Consider the following 16,458-nt stretch of genomic DNA (forward strand, 5'->3'; position numbering starts at 1 on the left):
CGAGGGTTCGAGCAGCAAGGTGGTGCCGGGGCGTCCTCGTACCCACCCCCAGACGCGTCAGCTGGCTCGGGCAGCAGTGAGATCATGGGCAGATGGGGTCCTGGGCCCCCACTGGCCCCAGCTGAAGTCACAGCGTGCATTTGCCCAGGAGGAGGCCTGAGGGCTGCCCCTCGGCTGGCGAGGGGGTGAGGATTGGGTCCTGGCCCCTGCACTGCTGGGCTCCCCCTTCCCCCGTCACGACTCTGGGCGGCCTTTCTGCCCTCTTGCCCTCGTGGAGGGGGGAGTGCCCACAATGGCAGTGCAGAGAAAGACCTCTGCAGGCCCGAGGCCCTTGGCCCCAGCAGAGCCAGAACCTGGAGCGGCCGTGGGGAAGGGCTGGGGGCCACGGTGAACCCAGAGCACAAAGCTGGAGCATAAAGCCGGAGCCACGGGTTCTGGTCTGGCTCTGCCACTCCTTGGGTGTGGCTGTCACTCCCCTGAGGCATGGAACTGACCCACCCGGCCCTGACCTCTCAGGGCCAGAGGAGTGGGGCCTGAATAGAGTCCTCCCATGGAGCCCCTTTATAGACTGCAGTGAGGGGCATCCCCAGGAGGTGTCCTGCTGGGACACCCACTGTCCCCTCCCCTGTGTCCCGCCAGGGCACCCGCTGGGACACCCACTGTCCCCTCCCCTGTGTCCCGCCAGGGCACCCGCTGGGACACCCACTCTCCCCTCCCCTGTGTCCCGCCAGGGGACCCGCTGGGACACACACTCTCCCCTTCCCTGTCCCCCCAGGGGAATGTCTCATCACAGGACAATCCCACTTCAAGAGCTTTGATGACAGGCACTTCACCTTCAGTGGGGTCTGCCAGTACCTGCTGGCCCGGGACTGCCAGGACCACTCCTTCTCCATCATCATAGAGACTGTCCAGGTGAGCCTCGCCAGGCAGCCCCAGGGCAACCGTGGGGGTGAGGGGTGCAAGATGGCCCCGTGTGCGCATCCTTCCTCTGGACAACCGAGCAAAGGGGAGGACAGACAGGGCGCACAGGGCTCCCCTGAGGACCCTGAGCCCCTGTGGAACAACAGGCCCAAGGAACAAGGGCAAGCAAGGCCTAGAATCCTGATAAAGGACCAGAGCAGAATGGCGCTAGGCGGGGGGAGGCCTGGGCTTTGGGCCTCTCTGTGGCATAGCCCCGGGCCCTTCCCAGAGATGGTTCTGGGACCAGGGAGTGGTTCCGTGCGAGAAGGGCTGCGTGGGTGGAGGGCTTTCCCCGAGTGGATGGGTCGGGGGCTGGGCCGCGGGGCTGGGGGGGGCGTTTGGTGACGTCCCTCGGCGTGCCCCTCCTGGCAGTGTGCCGACGACCCCGACGCGGTCTGCACCCGCTCGGTCACCGTCCGCCTGCCCAGCCAGCACAGCAACGTCGTGAAGCTGAAGCACGGGGGAGGCGTTGCCATGGATGGTCAGGACGTCCAGATCCCCCTCCTGCAAGGTGGGTGCCCTCCTCCCCCACAGGACCCCCGCCCAGCTCACCCTCAGCACCCCCGCCCCCCTCAGCAGTGCTCACTGCCACCTCTTCTGCGCAAATGTGCAGGAGAGCTAACTTTGGAGGGCAGGCTGGGTGTCCTGGCCTGCCTCCTGCAAGAAAGGAAGGCTTCCTGGAGGAGGAGGAGGAGCAGAGGAGGCTGGGTGGGGGTGGGGTGGCTGGTGATGGGTCAGACCCCAAGATGTCACGGGGCAAAGCCAGATGACCCCGTGACCTGTAGGAAAATCTACCTGTTCAGTGACTTTGCCAGGTTGTTATGTGCCATTTTGCACAGCCTATTTCCAACCTTCACCCTCAGAGGGGCTCCCAGACCCCTCCCCTCTTCTTCTTCTTCTTCAAGACCACTGGCCAGCCCATGCCCCATTATCCCGGCTTTGCACATGGTGAACTTGAGGGTGCCTATGTGTGTTAAATGCTGTGTGTCTCTCCGGGGAAGAGGTATGCCTCCTACCTCTTCCCCAGAGAAAACTGCCGTTTCAGCTGTGCACAGAGCACCACTCAGCCGTGGGGACTGAGTAACTTAGCCTGGAAGCATGTGCAACAGCAGAGGGGCCCAGGAAATGCTCAGGGGTTAGGGGTTCAATGGGAAACGGAACCAGGCTCAGGGCACCTGCCTCAGCTAAGGATGCAGGAGCCTCTGCTGCCCTCTTGTGGCAGTACAGGGAATAGCAGGCTACAGCAGGGATAGATATGGAGGCGCCTTCCTGGGGGAACCCGATTGGCACTACACCCACCCTGATCACCTTGCCTCTGAGAACCGCCCCCCCACCTTAAGCCTCATGGACATCCCCAGCTTCCCCCTAACTCACTGCTTTCATTGCTACAGTCCTTTGTGAGATACCCCATCTTTCCCTACGATCCATCTGCCTGCCGCTCTCCTGCCCTCTCCCCATCTTAGCCTAAATCCCGTCCTTGCTGGGTTCCAGGAGACCTCCGCATCCAGCACACCGTGATGGCCTCCGTGCACCTCAGCTACGGGGAGGACCTGCAGATAGACTGGGACGGCCGCGGGAGGCTGCTGGTGAAGGTAGGTGCCCTCCTGAGCACGGCCACCCTGCAGCCGGACCTTACAAAGTCCCCGTTGTGCTCTTGGGGGAGCGCTCAAGGGTGGGAGGGGAATTCCTTTCTCCCCCGGCCCTGCGCCCCCAGAGTGAGGAACAGGCCTCTCTGTGTGTAAGAGGCTGGTGTTTGCTGTCTGGATGCCCCTTGTTCACTCCGGGAGTTCCCGGGTGCTGGGCTCTGGTACCCCAAGGGGCGTCCAGACTGGGTGGGCTCATGCAGGGCTGGGGAAGCAGTTGGTTTGCTGCCCAGGCTCCTGGCTGCAACAAGGCCTGGAATCGGGGTGTTCCCCGGGGCGGTGCGCCCACAGTGGGACTCACAGCCAAGACCCTGTGTCGTGTACCCACTGCCTGTAAAAGGTTATCCTGGGAACTACCAAATCCCTCCCCTGGTCCCGGGGCCTCTGCAGCCTAGGGGCCACTTCCTCTGCTTTCTGTGGTCCTAGAGTCATGCTTGGAGAGGGAGCCATGTATTTCACAGGGCTTCCAGATACATTTTTTCCCTCTGGAAATTTCCCTGGAAGGTATTGTCACTGCCATTACATAAACAAAGCAAGCAGGGCTCATGGGGGCTGGGAGATGCGCCCAGGACTGCGCACCCGATCAGCTCCCTGGGCAGTGTCACCCCCAGTAGACCAGCGCTTCTCACTTTTAGGTCTTCAGATGCCTTTGCACTCTTCAAAATTATGGAGAACCCCGAGATCTTTTATAGAGGTTATAGTTGTTGATATTTACCAGATTAGAAATTAAATCAGAGACATTTATTAATTCATTAAAAAATAACAATAGTAAAGCGACTACACATTGATATAAACATTAAAAAATCTGTTTTCCAAAACAAAATTAGGTAGTGAGAATACCATTGTTTATGTTTCTGCAAATTTCTTTAATGGCTGGCTTAATGGAAGACAGCTGGAGTCTCATCGGCTTCTGCGTTCAATCTTCTGCAATATTACATGTCATGCAGACGCTGGAAAACTCCACTGCGCACTTGTACGGAATGAGAGGGAAAAAGCCAAATAACATTTTGTATGATTATGAAAATAGTTTTGGCCTCGTGGACCCTTTGAAAGGGTCTCAGGGATCACCCCCTGCCATGGGTCCCACGTCCACACTTTGAGAACCCCTGCCCTGAATACACTAGGATCCCTGGAGAGTCCCCGCCTGCTTCCGGGGGTCCCGTGTTCCATAGGCCCTCGGTACGATGCCGTGATGGTCGCCTGGGGTGTCCTCGATGACATCCTGGTGTCCTCCATCCTTGTGATGTCATGTTCTTTCTCTTGTCTTTGAAGACCCTGAGAAAGTTCCAAATTAACGCCTTGTTTTTCTTTTATAAAAAATAAAACTGTGACCACACGCTATAGAACATGAAGGTTTTTGGAGATCTTATCAACCCCTCAAGTACAGTGGGAAATAAAGATCCTATCTTTTCTGGAGCAGGAAAAACTTGGGTCTCCTGCAGCCTGGTCTTCAAGGGAGGTGCCCCTGGTAGCCGTCCCACTCTCTCAGGCGTCTCCCACCACACCGAAAGGGTGGTCTTGATCTGTCAGGTGCCCCTCCCCCCTTCAGCAGGCACATAATATCTTGGTCTTGTCTTGGGTGGCTGACCTCCCTGCCTCAGGTTGATTTGTCTCCTCTGAGGACAGAAGGGGGACTTGTTTCTGTGGGAATGAGATGCAGGGTTATCTCTGGGGCTGCGTTTGGTCAATTTGGCTAAAGAGAAGAGGCCTTCCCTGGTCAAGACTCAGGACGGGGCAGACGACCCCGGGGCCTGGGGAATGCGCTGTGTGTTTCGGCTGGAGGAGGAAAGGGGGCGTTTGTGGATGGGGTGGAGGGAACGTGTCCCCATGCTGACCCCGGGGTTTGTGGGGACCGCCGAGCTGAAGACCCCTGCTGGAGGTTAGGACGGCAGGGAGCGGCAGGGCGGGCCCCCCCCACCCTGAGTCAGCAGCCAGATGAGGTGAGGCACGGGTCCCGAGGCCCAGGCAGCGGGGCCCTGCTGGCTGTGATGCAGGCGCAGCTCGGCATCAGGCCAAGCGGGGTAGAAGGGACTCTGACACTTTTCATCCTGTCGGAAGTGACACTGCTATTTCAGATGGCAAATAGCAAGCGCGTCCTCCAAGTCCCTGATCTTGGACAGTTGAGGCACTGCGGGCGGGGAGCAGGGCAGCCTGGCCTGGCCTCCACGAGCACGCACGCGCACCCCCCTAACCCTTGCTGAGCCAACCTCTGAGACAAGCCCCAGGGACGGAAGGAGACAGGCTTAGAGGGAGTGGAGGAGGGTGGAGACGGCAGACCTGGCGGGTGTGCCGGAGGTGACTTGGGGAGCCTGAGGCACTCAGGGCCGGAGAACCAGGAGGGGAGAGAGCGGACACTGAGGCGGGGGTGAGGGGTCAGACGCCTCCCCAGCTTCACTGCTTCGCCGGGGCCGGCCTTGGGTGTTGGCGTCCGGAGGAGAGCCTCGCTCACTCACGAACCCGTCCAGACACTGTTCAACCATCCACTCACCGAGCTGGTGGCCGAGGTCCAACAGTGAAACAAAGCGGACCAGAATCCTGGCTTCGTTTAGTTTAAATTCTAATGGGGGCAGATGGACAGTAAGCAGAAGCAACAAGGAAATTGTGTCACGTGTTAGAAGGTGATAAATCTTGGCGAGAGAGAGAGAGAGAGAGAGAGAGAGAGAGAGAGAGAGAGAGACAAAGCAGAGGAGGGGCAGGAAGTGCTAGGTGGGGAGGATTGATGTTTTCATTGCGAGGTGAGGGGAGGCCTGGTGCCTGACTTGCCAGCACTTGCTATTTGTCAAGCAAACGAGGAACCGTTACTCCATCCTCTTTCGTATTAATGATATTTACTTGGGTACAATTTATACGGGTTCGGAACCCTCACTCGATTGTTCATCCTGCATCTTGTCAAGTCAGAGCTGGAAGGGGCTCCAGGAGATGACCTTACAGAGCCCAGCCCGAGCAGGTATCAGAACACAGGGAGGTTCCGCAGCCACAGTTTAACTCTGGTAAATTGCAGAGCAAGAGTCAGGGTCCTGGGGTCCCAGTCTCTGCTCCAGTTTGAACCAGGACCCCCCTCAAGAGAGACCAGCAGATGCCCCCGGCTGTACCATGTGAGACACAGGCTCGACTCCCCAAAACGTTCTTGAATGTGCATCCCGGACTCAGAAGCATGGAGAACAAGCCACGTGCCGGTGGCCTGCATGCCCTCCTGCTCACCCTCGCAGGCTGCCCTCGGGTCCTCGCTGACCCCCACCTCCTCTGACTATGATCACAACCCCCGGGGTCCTCTTGGCTCGGGGCCTTTTTTCCTCAGTGATGCTCAGTGGCCAAGTCAAAATCAAGAAGTTAGGAAGGGGGACGGTGGCTCAGTGTTTAAGAATCCGCCTGCCAATGCAGGGGACACGGGTTCAAGCCCTGGTCTGGGAAGATCCCACATGCCGTGGAGCGATTAAGCCCGTGCGTCACAGCTACTAAGCCTGTGCTCTAGAGCCCGCGAGCCACAAATACTGAAGCCCACATACCACAACTACTGAGGCCTGCGCACCTAGAGCCCATGCTCCGCAACAAGAGAAGCCACCGCAATGAGAAGCCCGTGCACCGCAATGAAGAGTAGGCCCTGCTCGCCGCAACTAGAGAAAGCCTGTGCATAGCAACGAAGACCCCATGCAGCCAAAAAAATAAAATAAAATAAATAAATTTATTAAAAAAAAACAAAAAGAAGTTAGGAAGGTGTTTTTCTTTGTCACCCAATGTATGTTCTAAGAAGACTTGCACCATAACAGCTCAGCCTGCTTCACCCACGTGTGTGGCAAAGATAAGTGTGCAAGAAAGGGGCGCTGGCTTTGCACTCCATGCCCCTGGGCATCTCCTCTGACAGGCAGGGTGACGGAGCTCCGCCCATCCACTGGTCGCAGCTCTGTGACCTCAGGCAAGTCGCTGTCCCTCTCTGTGTCCCTGTCTTTAAGTGACAGGATGATCTCTAAACCCTTTCCTGCAGGACAGGTCTCTGACTCAAAGGATTTAAGAGGGGGCACGGAGCTGCTGGTGAAGATACTGCAGTTCCTGTTTTATTTTCTTTTGCAGCCTAGGGCTTAGCTGTGGTTTATTAAATTCATATCTATTTTTCACCTGGGGATCGCTTTTGATGAAAACCATCTCATGAGAGCAAGGAAGCTGTGGCTGCTTTGGCGGCTGCTCCAAGGTGGTCTGTGCCCCGCAGCTGTCCCCGGTCTACTCGGGGAGGACGTGCGGCCTGTGCGGGAATTACAACGGCAACCAGGGGGACGACTTCCTGACGCCCGCGGGCCTGGTGGAGCCCCTGGTGGAGCACTTCGGGAACGCCTGGAAGCTGCGTGCGGACTGCGAGGACCTGCGGAAGCAGCCCAGCGACCCCTGCAGCCTCAACCCGCGCCTGAGTACGTGAGACCTGGCCTGGGGGCCCCCGGAGCCCCGAGCTCCCTGGGGTTCCAGTGCATTCCGTGGACGGTGCGCCCACCGTGGGGGGAGGGGCAGGCGCGCCCCCAGAACCCTGAGATTCCCCCGGGTTCCAGTGCATTCCGTGGATGGTGCGCCCACCCTTGGGGGAGGTGGGTCTTTGTATTCACCATCAGCATTTGATGATCTTCATCCGGATCATTTATTCTTCAAAGTCTCTTTATTGAGCACCCTCCGTGGGCCACACCCTGGGAAAGAAAAGAATGGCCCGTAGTTCTTCCCCTGGACGTTCTCGGTCTCTCGGAGCAGCAATTAAATTATCGTAAGATAGATGCACGGGGCTGGCCATGGGCAGATTCGTCTGCAGACTGCCCCCTCTTACCCTCTTACTCATCAGGGAACCGTTTCTCCCTAGGAAATGTGGTTGATTATGTATTTAAGCCATCAGGAAAGTATATTGGCTGCGGAAGAAAAATCGCCATGATTCCCAGACCTGAGAGAATTTGTTTTTAACCGCTGCGGCAGCGAGGGAGGGGCGGGGACGGGGATTTCGAGCCGGAGCCGGTGACCCTGGGGTCCGCGCGCGCATCGCCTGCGGTCGCCTCAGACCGTGCGGGGCCCCGGGCCACGCCGCTCCTCTCCCCACAGCCAGATTCGCGGACGAGTCCTGCGCCATCCTGATGTCGTCCAAGTTCAAGGCCTGCCACAGCGCCGTGGGCCCGCTGCCCTACCTGCAGAACTGCCGCTACGACGTGTGCTCCTGCACCAACGGCAGAGACTGCCTGTGTGACGCGGTGGCCAACTACGCGGCGGCCTGTGCCCGGAGAGGCGTGCGCATCGGCTGGCGGGAGCCCAGCTTCTGCGGTGGGTACCCTCCCCGCCCGCCGCCCCTGCACTGCCGTGCCACCTAGCGGGATCCACTCGGATGCCCTGCGGTCTCCGCTCTGGTCTTGTTCAGAGCGCCGTCTGAACGGGCCCAGGGCATCCCCTCCCATCTCCTCTCGATTCTCATCTCCCCGAAGGACAGGGCGGTGGGGACGGACCTGTACCTGGAGGGCAAGTTGACCCCCTACTTGGGGGTCTAGAGCCTTGGCGTCCCTGCCTGGCAGAGATTTCCTGTGGTCGCTGCCACCTAGTGTGGGATGCATGTAGGGCCGGGTTGAGGAGTCACTGGGTCCCTGCATCCCTGGAGGATCTGATGAAGTGATGGGAGATGCAGGTACCAATCCTCTGCTTGTAACTTCAGGCAAACCATGGGGCAGTCCCCGCCCACATCTCCAGCACTTTGTGAAGTCGTATAAAATAGAATAACATCCTGGTCCCCAGACGACGTGAGAGTCCCACCCTGCACTGTTAGATGCCTGGCACCGGAGTTGGTATCTGCCCCATGCTCTGGTCCCTGGTTGGTTGTCACTGCCGCTCTGGGAACGTTTGCCGAGTGCCCTGCGTGGTGAGGCAGTGGTAGCGGTGCCTCAGGGCCTCCCCCTTCCTGTTTGAGGCACAGATGGAAGCTGCCTCCCTACTAGGTGCCTGTCACACTGAGCAAGAGGATTAGTAGATTAAGGCAGAGGTAACCAGGGAAGGCTTTCTGGAGGCGGCGCTTTTAAAAGGCACTTTCTTGACAAAATGTTGTTTCTGTTGGTGGAATAATACTTGGGATGCATAGAAGTGAAGGCATTGAAGGAGAATAAGGTCTAGTGGATACTCTGGTTTATAGGGTGACGTAGATGCGTTTGGAGACTAAAATGTCAGTGGTTCTGACAGAGCAGGAAAATAGGAACTACAAGAAACGGTCAGAGGACTTAATATCATGTATTTGAAGAGAAGTTTAGGTTTCGGGGCTCTAGAAGTGTCACTATTTGGGGTCAAATGAGCCAACTTATGATTCGAGTCTAAGCCACCTTATAAAAACAAGAAGCAGAGACAAAGTAAGGACGAAACGGAACAAGTGTTTAGATGTGTGAGGCTGTGCCCCTGTCCCTCTAGCCCTGGGGTGTCCCGGGGTCACGGGCCAGCAGCTGGGAGAACTGAGGCTGGGACCTCGCTGGGTAACTCGCTTCGAGCGCTTTACTTCACCCTCCAAAAACCCTGATCAGCATTTGTGGTTCAGAAATTGGGGGCGTCATTTGGACGAAGTGGCGTCTGTCTGACTGTGCTTCGGTTGTCCCCCAATGTTAGAAATTATGCATTATCCCTGTGTTACAGCGTCCGAGGGATTTCCTAATTTAGGGCCGTCTCCCAGCATGCTGAGGGCTTACCGAAATAGTCTTTAAACTTCAGGAGCAGCTGTTCTTAACCTCCACCCAGAACAGAACAAGAGGGGGTGAGCTGACCCGGCAGCAGCGGGCGCTGAGCTTTGTTTAGAGTTTCCTGGCTCCTGAGGCAGGAAGTGTGGGTGGTGGGAAGGACCTGTCCCTGGAGACGTTTAAGGACAAGAGGCGTCTGTCTCTGTGAGTTGAACCAGTGAAAACCAGCCAGGTGGTCACGGGTTGTCCCTCGGAGGCCCGAGGAAGGTAGGCAGGATGCCTGGGTTCCTGCCTTCATCCTGCACCTCATTCTCCCTTCCTGAGAAATGAACAGACTCCCTAAACCACTAACTGCATCCCCAAGAAGAGGCCACACCCACTGGGGGACACTCCCGGAGCAAGGCCTGACTGCGTAGCTGCCTTGCAGGGTGCTGTGAGGAGAGTCCGGAGAAGCACAACACATGTTTTTCCTTGTAAACTGGTTATGCTTCCTTTGGAAAGACAAGACCACGGGCCCCTGGCAGGCAGGGACCAAGTCTTAGCGTCTCGGCATCCCCCAGCCTAGCAGAGCCCCTGCCACGCCGTGGACACACGGCCAACATCTGTTAAACTGATGCACGTTACCTCTGGGGAAGAAGGAGCAATATAACACAGCTCCGAGCCAGCTCCCCAGAGAGAAAAGCCTTCCTGCTCCTCCTGGGTGGGGGAAATTGCCCTTTTAGGTGTAGGCTCAATGGATTGAATGGGATTCCCATCTTTATGGCCCAACGCGTCCCATCTTAATCTGCCTTTGCTCTAAATATTCATCCCATGGCACAGCCTCTCCGCTGGTTCAGAGAAAAGCCTGTCTGATATGGTTAAAACCCCTCCCCTCAAACACCACCCCCGGAGCAGTTGTAGGCAGGGAGTTTGCAGGGCTTGGCCATTTCTGAGGCTCATGGCCAGGCTTTCCCTTTACAGCGTCTGTGGAACACAGCCAGCGGGTTTCTGCTGTAGAAATGGCTTCTGACAGGGAGGGGAAGGGTTCTAATGGTCCCGGGAGGAGTGTCCCCAGTGAGATTCTCATTTCTTGGATGACAGCTGATCAGCAACGAGAAAGCGGTGTGAAAGAGCCAAGGGCCCCCCCCGCCCCCCCAGTAAAGAATTCCATCATCAGGGTGCTCGCGAGAGGGCCGTGAGCGCAGAGTGGGCTGAGTGCTGGCCAGGACCTGCCAGTGCTGGGTCCTCTTAGGAGAGGACCTTTGTCTGGAGCCTATGGAGCTGGGACTGCATTTCCCCTGTTATCACAAGAGCAATAAAGCAGCAAACATTCACCACCTGCCAGGCACGGCTCTAAACTCACTTAACCTTCATAGCGACCCAGGTGGACGTTATTTTTATATTCCAGAGAGGACACTGCTAACTAGAGGTGGCCCTGGGACTTGAACCCAGGAACTTGGGATCTGGCGCCCACTCACTCCCTCAGCTGCTTTGCTGCGTTGCCGTGTGCCTCCTGTCAGTCTGTGTCTGTTGTGCCGTTTCTGGGTGGGAGGCCGGGGGGGTGGGGTGAGGGCTGTGGGTAGGTAGACGCTGCCTGCTTTGCTGGGGCAGGTCTAAGGGTGTCCCTGCTCTTTGTGACTGGCACGTCCCCAAAGCCTGGTTCCTGGGGGACTATTTCCTCTCTAGAGCATAATGGTTAAGAGCTTGAGCTTTGGGGTCCCAGAGAGCTGGGTTCAAATCCTGCCTCGGCCTCTACCTGGGAGGCGTGACTCTGATGAGTCACTAAGTTAAGTTTCAGGTTTCTTACCTCTGGGGGGGCGGGGTTGTGAGATCTAATGCCTTGAGAGGCAGCCGAGGCATAAAACCCACGGTGAAGAGCGGGGTGTTCAGTAGGTGCTCAGTTAAGGGAGCTGTTATTTTTATTATCATCAGGGAAGAAAGGCCCTTGCCCATCCCTGCCAGTCCTTTTGAATTTTTTTTTTTTTACATCTTTATTGGAGTATAATTGCTTTACAATGGTGTGTTAGTTTCTGCTTTATAACAAAGTGAATCAGTTATACATATACATATGTTCCCATATCTCTTCCCTCTTGCGTCTCCCTCCCTCCCACCCTCCCTATCCCACCCCTATTTACAGCCCTAAAGTCCACCAGGATTTCTACTATGTCCCAGGCTTTGAGAACTCAGAGATGACCAAAGCATGGTCCCCCTGGTTAAGCAGAGGAGAAGAACGTGTACATCCGTGATTAGAACAGACGTTCGTGAAAATAAAAACACACTTTTGCTCACAGTGGGAAGAGAAGGCGGTGACCGTACGGATATGACTGGGGGTCCCAGCGGCAAGGAGTGGCACCCCCGGTCCTAGAACCACAGTCCTGGTCATCTTAATGCTTTTCCGCTGAGGCTGTCCTTCCCCCGCCCTCTCTCCCCAGCGCTGAGCTGCCCACGAGGCCAGGTGTACCTGCAGTGTGGGACCCCCTGCAACCTCACCTGCCGCTCCCTCTCGTACCCGGACGAGGAATGCACTGAGGTCTGCCTCGAGGGCTGCTTCTGCCCCCTGGGGCTCTACCTGGATGAGACCGGGGCCTGTGTGCCCAAGGCCCAGTGCCCCTGTTACTACGACGGCGAGATCTTCCAGCCCGAAGACGTCTTTTCGGACCATCACACCATGTGGTAAGTCGAGCACTGAGACTGGGGACCTCGGGAATAGCAGGGCAGGGAAACGTTCCTCCATGTCCTTCATTTCATGGATGGGTACACTGACGCCCAAGGCAGGCAGTGCCTGTCCAGCATTGCACAGCAAGTCGGGAGCAAAGCTGAGATTTCGGCCAGGTCTTCCGACTGCCTTGCTGTGCAGCGCCCTGGAGCTCCAGGCTCGTGGCAGAAGTAAGTCATGACAGTAAGCCAGCTGTCACGTGTGGAGCCCCATTTCTCTGCACTAGGTCGCAGCTTCCCTTTTCTAGAACAAAAGATGGGAGTTCTCCTTGCCCCCCTCCCCTTCAGCCTCCTGTCAGTGTTCTCGACCTGAAGCACTTGAGCCAGGAGAAGACATACCATAGCAACATTGCCTCAAGGGTGCATCACTGTCCCAACTTGCTTCATGCTTTTCCCGAAAAACAGCTCCAGGTCATGCACGCTTCCTGCTGTCCTTCACCCAGGCCCTTGGTCATGGTCAGTTTCAGCAGGGCTGTCACGGTCGCAGAAGAAATTTGTAACAGAACGTTTATAAACACCTCATTGGCACCAGTTCTGTCCCAGTGCTGGGCTAGAGAGTGTAACCTAAAGATGAACCAGACACAGGATGGGCCCCAGAGAAGCTGACAGTCTACGAGGGACACCAGTTGAAATGTCCTGATTATGGAAAATTTCAGACATCAAACTGGAGAGGATAGTGTAAGGGGCCCTAATGCATCCAGCCGCAGCCTCCAGAATTATCACCACTTTGCCACTCTGATTTAATCTATCCCTTCCTCCCCTTTTTGGCTGGAATAATTTAAAGAAAACCTCAGATATTATTTCATTTCATCTGAAAATACTTCAGTATGTATTTCCAACAGAGAAACACTTAAAAAAAATAAATCTAACCACAATACCATTAGTAACCTAGACATTAACAATCATTCCTTACTAACATCTAATATTCAATCCATGTTCACTTTTTCCTGATTGTCTCAAAATGTCTTTTTACAATTGGTTTGTCCAAGTCAACATCCAATCAGGGTCTGCACGTTGCATTTGGTATGAAGCTTTTTCTCATCACTCCAGTGAGATTAATTTGCCATCCTTCCCAATCTCCTATATCCAAAGTGGGTTGTTTACACTTGTATTAGAACAGTTATGGTCGGGCTCCCCTGGTGGCGCAGTGGTTGAGAGTCCGCCTGCCGATGCAGGGGACACGGGTTCCTGCCCCGGTCCAGGAGGATCCCACATGCCGCAGAGCGGCTGGGCCCGTGAGCCATGGCCGCTGAGCCTGTGCATCCGGAACCTGTGCTCTGCAACGGGAGAGGCCACAACAGTGAGAGGCCCGCGTACCGCAAAAAATAAAACCAAAAATCAGTTATGGTCATTGGGCCTGGATTTCTGCAAAAGTGTGTTAAATCTCCCCTCTAGACAGTGACCTCCTGAAGAGTAGAGACTGTATCTTAGGCCCTGATCCCTAGTAGCTAACTGTTCTGATACAAAGTAGGTACCATTCATGTTTACTGAGATGAAATAACTATATTTGATAGACTCTCCGTATCAGAGCCATAAAAACCCCTGCTCATTCAGAAAAGGGAAGGATCTCTTCCGTTTGGGAGGAATTGGGGAAGACTCAATGCAGGAGGTAACTTTTGAGTTTGAGGAGGATTCTACTGGCAGAAGTGGGGTGGAGGGTTTTGGGGGTGGAGCAGCGGTCCAGGGACTAAAATGCACAAGGCATACTCATCAGTCACCAAGGTAAGTCCTCTGGGGGAACATATGTGTGCATGAGGGAAAGATAAGACCGGGGGGAAGTTGGGACCAACATCAGGGGTCAGTCTTTGGAAGATAAGGTGAGGACTGATGCTTGAGCAGAAGGCCGTGGGACCTCGGAGGGTTTGAGCAGAGAGGAAATAGGGTCAAAGTGTAGTTTTAAGGAGTAGGTTCTGGAAGCTGCATGAGTTATGAGGTCAGTTGTGGGAAGATGTTGACATAGTCTAGTCGGAAGGTAAGGCCCTGGGCCAAGTAATAGCAGCAAAGATGGAGGGGGTCAGGAGCTAGAGATGCTGGGAAGGTAAACAGACCAGTGAGATGTTTGGGAGGAGGGGGAGGTGTACTGAAGGTGGTCCCAGGGTTCTGAACTTGAATGCTTGGGAGAACAGCGAGACCGAGAACTGCAAGAGGGCTCTTTGTAGGTGGAGGGAAGATAATGAGTTCGGTTTGGACCTCGATGACTTTGAGTGACCAAGAGGGCATCTTGGTGAATGAGTGGAACCGATGGCTGGAATTATGGGTTTGGAGCTTGAGTAAGAGATTGGGGCTGGAGATACCAGTTACAGCCATGAGAGTAGCTAGTGTTCTAAGAGGGGAGGACCAGAGATGTGAGAATGTTCAGAGGACCAGGGGAGGAGAAAGGGGATCCCATGAGAGAGGCCAAAGAAAAAAGGCCAGCAGAAAGGGCAGAAACAGGAGAGGCCCATATCATGGACATGAAAGGAACAGGGGAGTTAGTACCATCTTCTGTTGGCTTGGGCATTTGGCCTTTGCCCAGTGGTTGTTTTACCATAGTTGTCGAGCTATAATATTCAAGGTGTTTCTCTCTGGGACCTTGAAACAACACTGTTAGGGAAGCAGGACTTGCTTTTTTAGTAAGGGATTGGAGGCTTAGAGAGATTATCACTTCCCCAAATCATCCAGCAAGTGGCTGGAACCCAGGGACCCTTGAACTCTCCATGTTACACGGAGAGGAGGCTGTTGAATTTGGCGATCAGAAGGTCACAGTGGCCCCCTTGTTTCATAATGTGGTGAGGAAAGAAGACAGAGGGTAGGGGGCTGGGGTGACTCGGAGGACAGCAATGTGGCTGGTAGCATATCGGAAGCACAAGGAAGGTTGGGGGTGGACAGCAGCTCCTGGGTGGGCAGAGGGCCAGGGGGTAGCCCTGGCTTCAGGCTCTTCTCAGGGTTTGGGCATCAGTGGCCACTCCATGACCACCTCCTCTTCCCAGCCTTCCCTTCAGGCACCAGGGCTGAAAGCTATAGATCATCTGTTTTTCCACTTCATTTAGAAAATTGGATTTCAGGGAGAATGTGAGCCAGAGGGAACTCAGGGCTTGTCTGTGGCTATTTATTTTTATTCTTTTTAATTAATTTATTTATTTGGCTGTGTTAAGTCTTGGTTGCGGCACGCGGGCTTCTCTCTAGTTGTGGCACGTGGTCTCCAGTGCGCGTGGGCTCAGTAGTTGGCGGCGAGCGGGCTTCGTTGCCCCGCAGCACGTGGGATCCTAGTTCCCCGACCAGGGACTGAACCTGCGTCCCCTGTGTTGGAAGGCGGATTCTTAACCACCGGATCACCAGGGTTCTATTTTTATTTTTATTCTTCTGACAACACACTGAAGAATCAGCACAGCTGGGGCAGGTGTTAGTGATGCCCATGGAAAGGTGGCAGGAAGGTGCAAGCACACGTGACCTGGAGGTTTCTCCAGACCATTCGTGTGGTATCCAAACAGCCATCACAGTGGAGGACTCACTCCAGGTAGGCAAGCTGTGAGCCAGGAGTTGACTTTTAACCTACCTGCAAGGTTTTCTTTTTTTTTTTTTTTTAAAGTAAAATTAAACTTTTTGGTCACGTCCAAATGATAGCTAGAACATGGCATTTGGGGGAGGATCTTTTTAAGCCAGGTGTTAGTTAAAAACCAGAAGTGCAGAATCTGCATGTGCCCAGGGAGGGAAGGGCTGACTCCCTTGTTCATTCAACAAATGTTGATTGAACAGCAGTCACGTTAAAAATGTTCAAAATCATTATAATCAGCGAAACGCAAAATGAAGCAATAAACGTTACTGCATATCTGTTTTACTGGGAAAATTTGAAATCTGGATAATGCCAAGTGTTGACAGGGCCATGGGCCATGGGGCCGCTGACCTGCTCCTGGTGGGCACAGACTTGTTCAGATACTCCCAGTCTTGTTTCAAAATCTCAATCTGATTATGTCACATTCCTGCTTGGAATCCTTCCAAGCCTTCCCCTCAACAGGCCTTAGGATGAAGGTCAAATCCCTCCCACGGCCTCCCAGGCCCCATGGGATCTGACCCCTGCTACCTGTCCCCTCTCCGATGCCCTGGCTTCCTTTGAATCCTGAAGGTGCTTTGCTCCCTTCAAACCCAAGTCCAGTTGTACCTGAGAGGGCCAGGGGCACAGTCTATGTGAATTGGACATCCACACCTGGTAGTCCCACCTGGGCATATATATTAGAGTTCTTCATGTAGGGTACATGTATGAAGATGTCAATCACAGCCTTGTTTACAGTGGCAAGGAGTGAGGGACAATCTTACATGGTTTCTACCCTCTTGGATCTTTTTTTTTTTTTTTTTCCTATTTTTTGGCCACGCCACTAAGCATACGGGATCTTAGTTCCCTGACCAGAGATCGAACCTGCTCCCCCTGCAGTGGAAGCTCGGTGTCTTAACCACTGGACCATCAGGGAAGTCCTACCTTCTTGGATCTTATAGTCCAGTGGCAGAGAGAGATGTTAACC

At 54.8% G+C, this 16,458-nt stretch overlaps 1 protein-coding gene across 6 annotated transcripts in view; it reads left to right on the forward strand.

The window, feature by feature from the left end:
- Nucleotides 1-16,458, forward strand: part of VWF (von Willebrand factor) — a 195,967-nt gene that overhangs the window by 108,207 nt on the left and 71,302 nt on the right. For all 6 annotated transcript variants that reach the window (XM_082636932.1, XM_082636933.1, XM_082636931.1 and 3 more), the window contains 6 exons: nucleotides 776-912; nucleotides 1,333-1,471; nucleotides 2,452-2,552; nucleotides 6,808-7,003; nucleotides 7,671-7,886; nucleotides 11,680-11,920. In XM_082636932.1, the coding sequence (XP_082493058.1) occupies nucleotides 776-912; nucleotides 1,333-1,471; nucleotides 2,452-2,552; nucleotides 6,808-7,003; nucleotides 7,671-7,886; nucleotides 11,680-11,920 (1,030 nt within the window). The remainder of the gene's footprint in view (nucleotides 1-775; nucleotides 913-1,332; nucleotides 1,472-2,451; nucleotides 2,553-6,807; nucleotides 7,004-7,670; nucleotides 7,887-11,679; nucleotides 11,921-16,458) is intronic.

The sequence above is a fragment of the Mesoplodon mirus genome (assembly GCF_964341445.2).
Source record: "Mesoplodon mirus genome assembly, chromosome: 11".
Classification (NCBI taxonomy): Eukaryota; Metazoa; Chordata; class Mammalia; order Artiodactyla; family Ziphiidae; genus Mesoplodon; species Mesoplodon mirus.